Source organism: Arachis ipaensis, chromosome B10 (assembly GCF_059453495.1).
Source record: "Arachis ipaensis isolate K30076 ecotype BB chromosome B10, ASM5945349v1, whole genome shotgun sequence".
Lineage (NCBI taxonomy): Eukaryota > Viridiplantae > Streptophyta > Magnoliopsida > Fabales > Fabaceae > Arachis > Arachis ipaensis.
In genome coordinates this window covers 144,855,643-144,870,293 of record NC_142435.1, presented here as the reverse complement: position 1 = coordinate 144,870,293, position 14,651 = coordinate 144,855,643, and the positions used below count along the sequence as shown (strand labels likewise).

At 32.2% G+C, this 14,651-nt stretch overlaps 2 protein-coding genes across 5 annotated transcripts; one reads left to right on the top strand and one right to left on the bottom strand.

The window, feature by feature from the left end:
- Positions 1-1,417: 1,417 nt before the first annotated feature.
- Positions 1,418-2,991, top strand: LOC107624400 (transcription factor bHLH106). The gene is made up of 2 exons (XM_016326897.3): positions 1,418-1,838; positions 2,158-2,991. Exons 1-2 carry the CDS (start codon positions 1,560-1,562, stop codon positions 2,593-2,595), a joined length of 717 nt encoding a protein of 238 aa, XP_016182383.1. The 5' UTR covers positions 1,418-1,559; the 3' UTR covers positions 2,596-2,991.
- A 5,209-nt stretch (positions 2,992-8,200) lies between these two features.
- GTF2H2 (general transcription factor II H2) lies at positions 8,201-14,214 on the bottom strand. 4 transcript variants are annotated; one of them, XM_088485166.1, is made up of 7 exons: positions 13,790-13,904; positions 13,229-13,295; positions 13,042-13,125; positions 10,489-10,778; positions 9,739-10,200; positions 9,074-9,449; positions 8,201-8,800 (listed from the first exon to the last, which is right to left on the bottom strand). In XM_088485166.1, the coding sequence occupies exons 4-7, from the start codon at positions 10,771-10,773 to the stop codon at positions 8,655-8,657; spliced, it is 1,269 nt and encodes a 422-aa protein (XP_088341292.1). In that variant the 5' UTR covers positions 10,774-10,778; positions 13,042-13,125; positions 13,229-13,295; positions 13,790-13,904; the 3' UTR covers positions 8,201-8,654. The 4 variants fall into 4 exon arrangements, with proteins under 4 accessions (XP_088341292.1, XP_088341280.1, XP_088341288.1 ...); XM_088485154.1 differs by having other exon boundaries at positions 13,042-13,295; positions 13,790-14,100; XM_088485162.1 differs by having other exon boundaries at positions 13,042-13,268; positions 13,790-13,881.
- Positions 14,215-14,651: the final 437 nt, after the last annotated feature.

The window sequence follows — 14,651 nt, the reverse complement described above, 5'->3', positions numbered from 1 at the left end:
TAAACCAATACAACACAATCGAAAACATTATATCCACGTATAAATTTTGAGTTGGTTTTGCACATATTTTAGATATATTTAAAATTTTAAATTGTTAATTTTTTAATTTAAAAACTTTAAATTATTAATTTTATTTTTTAAAATGGAATATATAAACATAATTAACCATACTAGTATAATAATACAAGTAAGCTTTATAAAGCATAAAGAGATAATCATGCATATTCTTTATAAAAGGTCGTCTTAATAATTGTAGAAAATAAGAATGTTCGTCTTTAAATTTCATTCGAGAACCACAAAATAAAATAAAACAAGACAAAATTTTCTAAAGTTCTCTTCAACATTGTCATTAGCAAAACTTTTGAAAACTAAATCATATGTTCAATTACCAGAGATTTTTTTTTAAATGTTTATCGTCTCTTCCTACTTAAACTATTCTATATCATCATATTTTGGTTTAAAAAAATGTCTCGTCCAAAATTTTATCAACCAAGTTTATTTTAATTTCAACCGATATTATAATATGGAATTGAGCTCATAAACTGCTATAAGCTACGCAGAATTATCTTAAACTATCTCTTCATCATAAACTACTACTCCTCTTTGCGAATTTATTTTAGTATTTCGTGTATAATCCGCTGTATCATATAGCAATGTTTTGTGTAGCTTTATTTTTGTGCATATAGCGTTTTATGCTTTGACATATAAATTCTTCATAATCCATCATAAGTTATAGCGATTTACATAATAACAGATTTGAGATGTAAACCGTTTTTAAATGTTACATCAATATATATAATTCTAAAGTCCAGTTATTTTAAATATGTGATTTGTCCAATTAATCAAGTATTGGCTCTCTAAAAAGTAAAAACTAATCATAGGAACAAAATTAAATTTATTTACACATTAAAGATAATTTTAAAAATTTAAAATTAAAGCAGATTTTATCTTTCTTTATATATAACATGTTCACAATACAAGACTAATTTGATGTATATAAGAAAACAAATTTTGGTAAAGATATATATTGTTATTAGAATTTAATTTTGATATATTATTAACCTAAAATAATTTTATATATATATCTAATAACATAATACCATTTCAAATTTTCACTAAAAATACTTATTTTTTAATTAATAGTCTTTATATATGACTATTTTAAAAAATAAATATAATTAAGTAAATGTATAAAATATTCACATTATCAAAATTAAATTTTTATTATTATCGCAAAAATAATATGTAATAAAATATAAGGAATGAAATGAACGCTAAAAGGCTAATGAACTATAACTCAAATGGTATAGTCTTTTCATACTCATTTGGAAGTTGTATGTTCTAATCTCCTTATCTAAAGAAATAGGCACCGAAAGGCAATGGGAAGATTAAGTAGGAAGAAGAGAAGTCGATGATGTTGAAGAAAGACAAAGTGGGAATGGTGTGAGTCAAAAAGCGTAATCATAATAACCACAATATCCTTCATTTTCAACATTCAACGCAACACACTATACATTCATTCATAAACACACACTCACTCATCAAACTCAACAACCAACATGGACCATAACAACTCTGACCTGTTCCAACTGCTTGGTGCCGGTGCCGGTGGTGGGTATTACCCGGCTGCTGCCATGTTGATGATGGATCATCATCATCAGCATCAGGTGTCCTCTGATGATAACATGAGCGCCATAGAGACACAAGCCTCTCATCATCAACAACAAGATAGAGCACTGGCTGCCCTCAGAAACCACAAGGAAGCTGAGAAGAGACGCAGGGAGAGAATCAATTCCCACCTTGCTCGTCTTCGCACTCTTCTCCCTTGCAACTCCAAGGTCTCTTCTTATTTCTACACTACAATACTGCCTCCATTTTTCTCTTACTCTTAACAATTAAATCCATAGTCTGGATCATCAAGTTAGTATTAATTAATCTCATTATCATCTATCCAACTTTGGTAGGTTAGTCAAGTCATCAACACACTTGTTATAAAGATAACTGCATATGAATTTTTAATAAATTCAAGGAATAAATATTAAACCACTCTTTCATCTTAGTCTATGACAACAATAAAAACATCTCACGGCACACAAATTCAGTCCAACAGAATACACAAATCTGAAGAAGATAATAGTAATTTGTGTTATGGTGCAGACAGATAAAGCATCGCTTCTTGCAAAGGTGGTGCAGAGAGTGAAAGAGTTAAAACAGCAAACATCAGAAATAATCACCGAATTCGAAACCCTACCCTCCGAAACAGACGAGATCAGCGTCCTTTCCACCGCAGACGGCGGCCACGGAGGGCTGATATTCAAGGCCTCCCTGTGCTGCGAGGACCGCTCCGATCTCATCCCGGAGCTCATAGAGATTCTCAAATCTCTGCACCTGAAGACGCTGAGGGCAGAAATGGCAACCCTAGGCGGAAGAACCCGCAACGTTCTGGTGGTTGCCGCCGACAAAGAACACAACAGCATAGAGTCCATTCATTTTCTTCAGAACTCGTTGAGGTCCTTGCTTGAACGCTCTGGTTCCGCCGATCGCTCCAAACGACGCCGTGCCATGGATCGAAGATTCACGCCTGCTTCATCATGAAATTCAAATTCTAACCGCCCATATAAGATATATTATTAGGTGTTTTTTCTTTTTTTAATTGGGAAATTATGTTAGGTACTTTGAATTTTGTTATTATGCAGATTTTTATTTTATTTTTCAAATGTAGCATCCAATGTCTTATCAATATAGTCCAAAAGTATTGGAGAGTTTGAAAAAGGAGTGACCAATTAGTTAAGGTGGTTAATTAAGGGGTTTAAATATTTAGATTTAATTTGTTAAGATTTAGGGTTTATGTGATGATGTTTGGAATGATGTGGATCCTTGCATGCAAGTAGAAAAAAACAGGAGGCAAAGAATCTTACTGAGAATTAGTGTAATTGAAGAAAGAAATGTAGTTTTTGGTTATTAATATTATTGTGCAAGTTGTATAATGTATTTGAATTGTCTGAATTCTCTGGAAAAAGCAAATGGTTGTGTGAGTTTCCAAGCTATAGAAAGAATGGCATATTCGGTTTCTATATATATTACACTGATTCTTAAGAATTGGGAGGAAAAAGAGAAGAAATACATACATGTTGGGAACTGGGTTTTATATTTAGGGTTAGATTCTAATGAGAATGCTGAGGTTTTCAGTTACAGCACAGTACAGTTGTTGTGAGTGTATGTGACAGTGAAGTGACAAAGTGGAAGAATGTGTTCCCAAAATGTTGTTTTGTAGTGTCTGCTGAAATGAACTAAAGGGATCACTACTACTCTTGTAGCCTAGCTACAATCAAAAAATTATTGAAGCCTTTTAATTCAAATCACAATCTATATCTACACTTTCTATATGCTCTTTGTAAAGGAGAAATGGATAGTTGGATTGGATTATTATAAGGGAAAGAATGAGGAGCCAATATTTGTATAATGTGTACAATGGAGGTTTAGGGAGTATTAGAGATATAATCATTAGTGTTACCTTTTTCCATCAGCTGAAGTTTTTGGGATGCGTGGTATCATGACATGGTATTAGAGTTCTAGATTCGAAAGATCAAGAGTTATTATCCCTAGTACTTAGATGGTTATTCTAGATAGTATGGGAGATGTTCATTTTGTAACTCAATAGCCCATTGTACACATTATACAAATAGTCCGGTGACTCTCTAGCAAGACTCTTATTATAATTATATGTTGCCACTCATTTTTTTTTACTTTAATTTTTCTTATTCTTTGATTGAAAAGATAATATAGTGTTTAAACAAACATAAACCTTATTGTAAAACAAGATTTTTTAGAATTCATGATAATAATTTAAAAATAAATTTAATATTCAGATATTATTTAAATATATAATGAAAAGTATCTGTTTATAAACCATAAATAGAATTTTAAAAATATTATTTGTATATTAATATTTGTGTATAAATATATATATGTTGTTTAATTTATTTTCATTATATATTTTATATTTTAACATATCTTTTAGAAAAATATTAGAAACTATCAGAATTTATTATTTTTTATCATCGCTTATCTATCAATTTAATTTTTTTTATTTTAGTTTAATTTCTTTAATCTAGTAATACAATAATTTATCCCATACTTTTAAATATTCATGGTTAAGTGATAACAAAAAAAAAATTGATAGTTCTTTAACATTTTTCTATATTTTATGTTAGTAACTGATTTTAGTATACACCTAACATAATTGATATAATTTAATCAGAATAACAAAATTAACCTAATATATATCAACCAAAATGGTTAGGAGATAGATTCATCTTATCTTTTTAATCATTTTGAGTTCAAATCTTAAAATGAATTATTAAACAGAAAACTGTGTTAGGAGATAGAGAACTTCACCTTTAATTATTACTATATTTGTTTCCTTGATGAAGTCTCTGGAGAGTGGAGTGTTCAATTTTTATTGGAATCCAACGTAAGATGTTGTATCATTGGTTTGAATGTCTTGAGTGTTGACCAGCATAGTGCACTAGTGAGGGTAGTCATGCAGGTTAAAAGCTTTTTACTTCATTATTTGTGTCTCACTGCCATCGATTCTTAATCATTATAATCCGTCCTCGCCTCTTAATTATTGAATTTTCTTAGTTTTAAATTAAGTTACATTAAAATATTAGTAAATGAACCAGTATTACTTAAAGGGATGGAAGAATTTTAAATGTTTTTGGAATAACAGTGTTTAAGTGTTTTAATCGCTAATTTCAATTATAAAAAATATATAGAATATATATTAATTAAAATTAACCATTAAAATTTCTGAAACACAGTATTTTAAGAATATTTAAAAATTTTCCTAAAGAAACTATTGGACACACCGAATATAAATACCATTTCTAACTGAAATTCGAACTATAGCAGTATTATTGCATATAAAAAATAATAAAAATATTATTTTTATATTAAAATTTACTATTAAAATTAATTATTATATATTTATGTATAAATATATATGTAGTTTAATTTATTTTTAATATATATTTTATATTAGTAACTAATTTTAATATATATCTAATATGATTAGAAAAATAATTAATCGGTTTTAACAATTTTCGTAATAAAAATTTGATAGAAATGGCATCTAATTATTTTATTAGAGTTAGAAGATGTTTTAAAGTTATTTAAACATACATATATAGAAACGCCTATTTATAAAATGTCCATTCAAATAGTTCTAACTTTAATTATGGGAATAATCAAACCTTGGATATTTTTTTTTTACAAAAAAAAAAAAAAATAAAATACAAGCTTATTTCTTATTAGTAACTGTTTCTCTATCATCTTTGATTAAACATATAAACCCACCTCTACTGATATCGTGAGTGCGATTATTGTTAAAAGTTAGCTTTGTTGTTTAACACTAACAATATAATAACAACAATAATGTAGTGCAATTATGATAGTAATAATAATACTAATTATGGCTAATAATAATAAGGGTTTTAGTGATGAATATTTTGATGTATATATCGATGTGAAGTTAAACATAGTACCATCATTAATCAACAAATAATATAATTAAAATGTTATCTAAGTATACAACAAAATTAACTTATAGTTTAATTTGTATGTGTCATTGCTCATTGTGACACAAAATATATAGTAGTGTTACATAAGAAAAGGTTAATTGTAGCCAATTAAAATCAGTTCGGTTCTCATCACAATCATTCTACTAAGCCTCCTTATAACTTTTAAGTTTAATTCTTAGGAGAGCTTGAATTCATGTCCTCATCTTAACTCGAGTCAATATTTTTGTTAAACCAATTAAAAAGCACAACGATAAAATTGTCGATCTTTGTCATGTGTCATGAAGAATAATTAAAAAAAAAAAAACCCTTTTTTTTTAATATTGCTTTATAAACTCAGCAACAAACTAGGGAATGAATGGATTAATTGTGGAAAATGCAGGAGAAAGAAGAGCAATCACAAAAAGGAAAAAGCAAAACTGACTATAATGTATATAGATAGGTGGCATGAATTATAGCTGCTGCATTGTGAATGTGTACGTATTGAGATTTATATGTAATAATAATGTGAACACCAAAGAACACGCGAGAAAGAAGCGTGCATAAAGGAAGCTGACAAAAGGTAACACTATAATCTATATACTCATATACTAGGGACCGAAACAAAAAGAAAAAAAGAAAAAAAAAACTGTAGAATAGAGAAAGAAAAAAGAAATACATGGTATATAGAATTGAATTTGAGCATATGGAATTTTAAATATTAAAAAATTTTTGTATCTCCAAATGATGCAAACATAAACATCAGAATAATCAAAACTATTTTATATTGGTGATACACAACTATATAATTATAAGTAAGGAAAGCTTTCAAGCATACATCGGTGTTTTAATGAATTTTAACCATTAATCTTAATTATATATATTATATATTTTTTTATAATTAAGATCAATAGTTAAAAATTACTGAAATATTAATGTACCGGTTTACTTGAAAGTTTTTCACAAATATATATAGTACATATAAGAAAATAATGCTACCTAATAAAAAAATAATAGTAGAAATTTTAATAAATACCACATAAAAATATGTAATAAAATAAAATGAACTATTTATTCGTTCAAGGAACTAATTAATTCTGAATCTGTTCTCCTTTTCTTTACTTTCTATACTTTGTAATGTAAGATAAGGTTTCAATATTTTCCTATGTTAGATAGAAAAACCGAAGGAGTGAATCTAATTTAATCTAATGTTTGTCTTCATGTGGAGTCTATGAAAAAAAGGTTTTACTTATCATAATGATGGCAGTACTAATAAACAGTGGGTTAAACTTTAAACTTGAGAAAGAAGATGAAGTAGTTTTCAAAGTGCAGACAAAGTGCATTGTGTAAAGAGTGATTTGTCGGGAACGTGCTTAGCTTGGTATACACACTTTTTTTTAACTCGATTCCCTTTTTGTCCTCATAAGCATTGTTCTGCCTTCCCCTTTCTTCTCCATCCAGACCCATAAACTACAAGTTTCATTTTATCTCTAGAACTAGAATAAATCTTCTGCTAAATCTTTTTACATGGTTAATCGTAGAATGCGATTCAAATCGACACACGATTACATGCAACCAAGTAAAAATCGGACTCCGTTTGGTTTCTATTCTGAGATAGAAATATATATACAGAAATAAAATATTTGAAAAAAGAGACATGAACAGATATAGAAAAAGGATTTTGTCTCTATAACTTTTCTATCCACTCTGAAATGAAAGACACATCAAATGGAGAGAGAGAGAGAGACAAAAGCTTTTGTTGGTCAAAAATAGTGTTGAAAGAAGGAAGATAGTAATTTGATGTGGATGGAATAAAATAATAAAAGCAAAATAAAAATATAAACATTTTTTTTATATTTTTATATCTCTATCTCTCTATTTTCATATTTATTATATCTAAGATAAATATCCAAACTAAATCAGAGCTTTATGTTTGTTTCAGTTTAACAGCATGTACTAAGCCGACAATCCACACACATTCTTTGTTTGTGAAGAGGTTTGTATCGGGCTCAGAGGTCAAATGGGTAAAAAGGACACATTCTTTACCAAAATTATGTAAATGTACACTATATATGATTCTCTAACTTCTGTTTCAGCCATACAAAAGCAAACACGTGTCTACAAATTACCTGGACTATCTAATCAACAAAGGGGTTTCCCATCCTCGTACTCACCGTTGAATCTGCAGCTGAGAAATCTAGCATCTAATTATTCTATTGTTATCCTTAGTTAGTTCAGTTCGAAACCTGTGAATAATGGTAACTCTTGAAATCTGAATCTCTCCTGCCCCTAATTGTTTTCTAGTTCCTTAGAAACAATAAATTTCATAGGTCTACTAGCATTATGACCTTATTTTACCTCTTGATTAGTAAGAAGTTGAAGATTAATGCGTGGATTATGTTAAAGAAGAAGAAGAAAACCACACAATAAGAGAAAATCTGAATCTGAATAAGAAACAAAAAAGCGTCTAGTATATATTCTGTAAGTGATACTGATTGTAGAAGTTCTATAAGGCGCACACACAAGATTACAAGAATGATAACGAGAACAAATCTTCTATGATAAACTATAATAAGAATATCATGTTAGCTGCAGTTAGAAGTTCATAGCAATGATTGGCAAATGTAAATATCATGTAAATATTTTATGCAAAGCAGTGATGATTTAATAAAATATTATCTGCAAGCAAGAACAGTGGGGTCAGCCCAGAGATTTTTTTAAAAAAAATCTACAAGATTTTACCGCTTACTTCTAAACTTGACATAGAGATCCTCATTCAAATGGGACAACCGTTACATGTGCCTCAATTTCCAGCAAAGAATAAAAGGCGGAAAAGGATCAGTTGTTGTTGCAGTTTAAAATGGTAAAGAAAAATCTCACCACAGTATAAATAATCTCCATTCGGTTCCTGCAAAGCATTTCCTGTTCAACGGCTTGCATCAAGATCAAACCATTCTGATCCATGAGCATATGGTAATGTTAGTCTTATGCCTTGAAACACAAAAATCATCAGTCCAGTAGGTGGATTGAATCTGGTAATGAGACAGTATAGAACACCTAGGTGGATGTTTTAACACAAGGGTCGAAGCTTGGCAATCACTGTGCAGTGGTTACTGAATTAGAATGCCTGAAACTCTCACAGCCTGGGCAGTTATGTAAGCTCTCGTGAATGTAAATATCACAATCGAGGCAAAATTGTTGCTTGCATTTTGGGCAAGTAACAGAAAGTCCTGGCTTGTTTCCTGCGCCACAAACAGTCAAGGGAGGGATTTTAAGAAAATATTGAGCAACAGCATACTTTACAAGCAATACTATTTGGAAGAAATGAGAAATCGCAAGGATAATACAACATTAACTAATGCTACAATCATTTCAGGTTGGCTTATGTAGCAACAAACTAACTAAATAAAGCACAAATACCTACCTAAGGAGACAAATTTTTATTTTTACAAAAAAAAAAAAAAAAAAGAATGAAACAAAATCTCGGTCTTGACTATCTTTCTGCAGAAGCTTACCCTGACTTAGAAGACTTTGTTGACAGCCAAAACAATCACTGGAAAAATTGTGACTACTACCATTTTGAGATGTTTGAGAGACCTCATCAAATGGCACTATTGGAAAAAGATGATGATATGACCTTGCCAAATGGGGTGAAGAGATAAGCGTCAATCCACAGATGCGACATTCAGTTGGTAGCTCACAAACACGAACTTTGCATCTTGGACAAGTGTAACCTCCTCCTGTCCTAGCCTCTTCATGACATGTACAAATAGCAACAGCACTCTCGGCGGCTCTTTGTGGAAAACCCATCTTAATTAGATTAGCAGTAGCATACTCTGCTATTGCTGGAGGTGGTGGAGCATGCTCCAGAACTAACTCTTTCAGGTGGGACTGCATGAGAGTATATAACTATATGAATTCAAACATCCATGTATACAAACTCCAAGCCTACTACAACAAAAAATAAAGTCTTATCCCATTAAGTGGAGTTAGCTACATAGATCAAATGACACCATTGCACTCTATCATCCATGTATATACAAACTAAAATTTGAAAACATTACGACATTTTAGGTGATGAGCAATATTCCAAGTTCTTATTTACAGGAAGTTTGCTTGACTAACTAAATCAATTTGATACAGGAGGATTTTTTGTATATGAACAGTAATAATAACTAACCTCATCTAGTGCAACAGAGTAAGTTCCTCCAGTTTCTTGGCTGAGATGTTTGCATATGAACATTTCAGCAGCAAGGCCAATGACAGAACACCTTATTTTACTCTTTTTGCATTTCTGGATGGTTTCCATGAGGTCACCAGGATCACACGTACTAAGAGCTGAATATAAGATCAGAACTTCTCGATGGCCATATGATGGAATTTGGTTTAGATAGCCAAGAACAAGCTCTAGTGCGTTTTGCAGGGAAGCATCACCTGAGCATTCCAGTTTACCCATCAAAGCTTTAATGTGGGACTCAGGACTGCCTCCAAGTTCTGTTAAACAATGTGCAATCCCATCTTTTATGGTCACCAGACCAATATGACTAAGTGGATTCTGATCAAAGAACTCCCTGATAAATGCCTCAACCTGTCTTCCAATCACAGCCATCCTACTTGGTTTTAAATCTGTCTCCGAAGCTGCCTTCAAATAATGACAGAAACCAAGTTATGAATACAAAGAGGAGGAATGAAATAGGACACATAAATAAATTTAATGTTTTACATTTATTTTTAGAACTTTTATTACATATTTCTCCGATATCTTTTTATTATTATTACTACAGTTGCAACTTCAATTACAATTTGAATGAGATACTTCTCAAGTCCTTTCAGGCATGATGTTCATGGAGAAACTACAAAGGAATTCAAATCAAAATCCAGTCTCAAATACGATGTTCATGGAGAAACTATAAAGTAATAATTAAAATACCTTGGACAGGTCAACAACAATGTATAGGTAACGGATAAGACCCTTCTGAATTCGAGCAGTAGCTGCTGTGGAAGCAAGGGCACGAAGCCGTCTGCGATACTGGGCATGGTGAATGGCTGTAGTATCTATGGGGCGAAGAAGTCCAGATTCATCCTCTTGCAAAGACTCCCATGATCTATCTTCTGCATAAGTTCTCTCCCAGGCTTCAAGGTCTGCACCATCAGCTTCATCCTCATCATCGTCTTCTACCCCTCCGTTAAGTGGTCTTTTAACAGTATTATTCATAATTCCTAGAGCAAAAGATGTGCTAACAGCTAATTATCAAGGGCAACAATAGCAGCAATCAAAGAAATTGTGTGTCTTAATCCACTCATAAAAGACATGAATCTTTGAACACTAAAGAAAAAGAGATCTTAAGGTGTAATCACATCACAAACACAGAAAGTAACTGTCTGTAAACAATAAAAGGCTACAAAAGAAAATACATTACACGTAGTAAAATTAGGACAAATGAAATATGCCAAACCTAATAACAAAATTCTGATTTGATTTAAAAAAAATAAAAGATAAAAAACATTTTGCACAAATACAGGCTAAGTGTTTCACTTTTGATTTGTGACTCCTTTGGAATTTGCCATACTTTAATTATGATTGACGCATTTTCCATAACGAGTAGCATACAACCAATCAACCTGAGACGCTCCATTCACACTGTGCAGAGGGCTGCTCATGGTTAAGGTTAACGAAAAAACCAAATATAATTCCAGAATCCAGTTAACCAAAAATTTGGTTAACATTAGTAAACCAAACTGGTTTTAAATGAGAAAACCAATTCTTAAACACTTACAAAAGTAATAAACTGGTTTTAAATCGGTTTTGAAAATAAAAACTGGTTTTAAAAAACAACTGGTTTTTTCATTTAAAAACCAGATTTTGCATTTCAAAACCAACTTTCATTTAAAAACCAGTTTTATGCAAAATCAATTTTGACTTATAAACCCATTTTGTATACTTTAAAAAACCAGTTTAGCCTTTTTAACCATGATAACACTGATTTAAATCTATAAAATGGTTTTTTCAATAAGATTATATTGCACCATTGAAAAGATATGCTTCAATAACAACAATAGAAAAAAATCAAAATGTAGAAAGAGATCATTCACGAAATTAGATAAAAATTAGCAAAATCAAAACATATGCAACAACTTACAGCTAATAAACTAGGAAACTATGAAGTAAAGAACAAACAAAATGACAATAAGCATTGTTACAACTAAAAGCTATATGCACACAACAATGTAAAAGAAATCCATGGGAATATGATAATACTTGCAAGACCTTAGCAACAAGAAAAATGTATGTTTTGATCAATTTCACCACAACCTATCATTCTTTTCCTCTACTTTCTACAAACAACCACTAAAATCAAAGAAAAAGCAGAGACAATTATGTTAAAATGACTATTTGTGAACAGAAAACAAGAACTGTATACATGTAAAATGCAGAATTAGTTTGCATCCAAACAGGCTCAATATGCAAGCAAGTTTTCACAGCATCTTGTACAACATTCCAACATATTTTAATAACCCAAGCAGAAGAAATGTAATATAATTAGAAATTGATTTCATATCATGGTACAACATGCCATGTCTTGCATCCTATACTCATTTGTGGTTGCCTTGCCTTATATAGCTTTTTGTAATGTCACAGTAATACATTTTGATTGCCAATTAACAACATATAATATCTTGTATTTCCCAATATGAGAAATTCCTAGTTTGAATGTAACACGCTCAAGTCTCAATAAATTCATTATTACTATTTAACAATTATTTCCACTGTTATTAGCAAACAAATCAGTGTAGGCATAGAATATATAAAAGAAATATTGTCTTCAGAGGGGAAACAAGAAACAAGAAACAAGACATGAGATGAAAAATCAAAATAGATGCTTGATCAAAGTGGAAACAAGGAAAACTGGCTGAAAAGGTTGTTGTTTTCACCCTAGAGATAAGCCAGAAAAATAGAGAATAATCATGTAATCATCATTCTTAACATACAATGTAGATCAGAATATCAGACTCCAAAAGAATCATATGTTAAAAAAAAATAAAGAATAAATTCAACAGAGTAATCCTAAATAAAGAATAAAGTCATGCTCTAGTTTGACTAGCTTGACGGTGGGCTTGCTTAGCAGTAGGAATTGGATATAGAGCTGCAAAAGCTTTACTTGGTTATAGGGTAAGGTTGGAGTTCACACCCGCTTTAATTTAATATTTATAGAAACCCCTGTAGTTCAGTGAGCTGAGGGCAAGAGTCCTTCATGGCATGCTTTTTCCAGGTCCTACCGATCAACGAGAGACGGACTTACCAGTTATGATAGTCGCTAGTCCAGAGTCAGTCTAACACACTATTATTAATTAGCTTTACAAGAACAACTAACAGTCTAACACATCAGAAATATGAACATAGCAAATAAATTAAAAACCACCTTAGCACCAAGAAGATAAACCAACAACACAACAAGGGATCAAAGAGGAGTAGAGAACCTACCGGAACTGAGGTGATGACAGCGACCGGAGGGCACTGCAGGAAGGCAGCAGCACCGATGACCGGACAACTACTGGAAGGTGAGGACTGCAAAAGGCAATGGCGACGGGAAGGAGAAGACGGTGAGAACTGAGAAGGAGAATCAGGCTGGAGAAATTCGCACAGCTGGGAGAGTGAGAAGGGAACTCACAGCAGCTGGCTGGAAGAGAACGATGGAACTCGCAGTTGGGCTGGGAGAGGAAGAGGAGAGGCAAAGACTGGATTTCATTTTGGAATTAGGTATTTTGAAAATAAATATAAAAGTTTTTTTGGATTTTACATGTATAAGCCTATTGCGCATTTCATCAAACAGCTCAAGTGCAAAATCACCCGAAGGAGCACACAATCAATAAGCTCATAAATCAAACCAGCAACATTATTAACAAAACGCGCAGGCTTCCTATCTCTATCTCAGCATGCATATTTCTTACCATAACAAAACAGATCATCCAACATTCAAAAACAAAAACAAGGATCCAATAGTGGAAATTCCAAAAGCAAATTCACACAATAAAATAAAACAAATAAAAAAGCTACTAGAAAGCAAGCTGACTCTGACACTGACATTGTATCAAACACCTTGAAGGTGAGCAAAACTTGAAACGCACCAAACCCTCAATTACTAAGTTCCTTATATATATACATGGTCATAAAAGAAACATTATAATAAATGAGATTAGATCAGAGGGAAGTAGCAGTAGATGGTACTTACTAAGTAGATTCTTCTGAGTAAGATGATGGCTCTGCTATGAACTCCGTTCCTACGTAAGAGAAGAACCTCCCTTCCCGTGGCAGTTTGGTTTCGCCGTCTTGTTAAGTTGGGCTACTTGGGCTTGGGCCTTTAACTTTAACCTCTTTGTTTGGGCTACATGGGCTTCTCCGCTAATTGAAGGAAGAGCGAGCAATAACGAAGCCGTGTCTATCTCTCTTCGTCGTCCGTTCCGAGCATCTGCCCTGGAAGCGCAGCGGTGTGGCGCCTATCTCATGCGAGTGGAGCAGAGGAAGAATGAAGATCTGCAACCCGAAAAGAAAGGCGTCTCAGCAGCGGCAGCCATGGAAGACGATGATCTGGGTTGTCCGGGTCGGATTATGCTTGGGTGTTGTGGCCCGGTCCAGTTGGGCTTCTCTAACTGGGTTGGACCGTGACCAAAAAGCTATGAATATATGGGCCTAATTATGAGTTCCATACTGGGCCTCCCTAAATGGGTTTATCCGCTCATAGGCCCAAATTATTTATTTAGTAGTTTTACGTAACATAAAGCAAAACATGAAAGAAAAATAGAATGAAAATGAGCATCAAAGTTAAACTTTGGGAGGGAATTTGGGCAGAGATTCTCTAATCCCTAAGGTAGCGTTTGTTTTGAGGTACTGAGACAGAGACTGAGAGACTGAGACTCAGTATCATGTTTGTTGGTTCAGAGACTGGTACTAAAATTTCTGTCTCTGTCTCCAAAATTTCAGTATTTCAGTACCTCCAAAAAGTGGGGACACAGGGGACTAAAATTTTTAGAGATGGAGACTGAAACTTTAATAACATTTTATACCTAAAATACCCTTATTTTAATTAATTAATT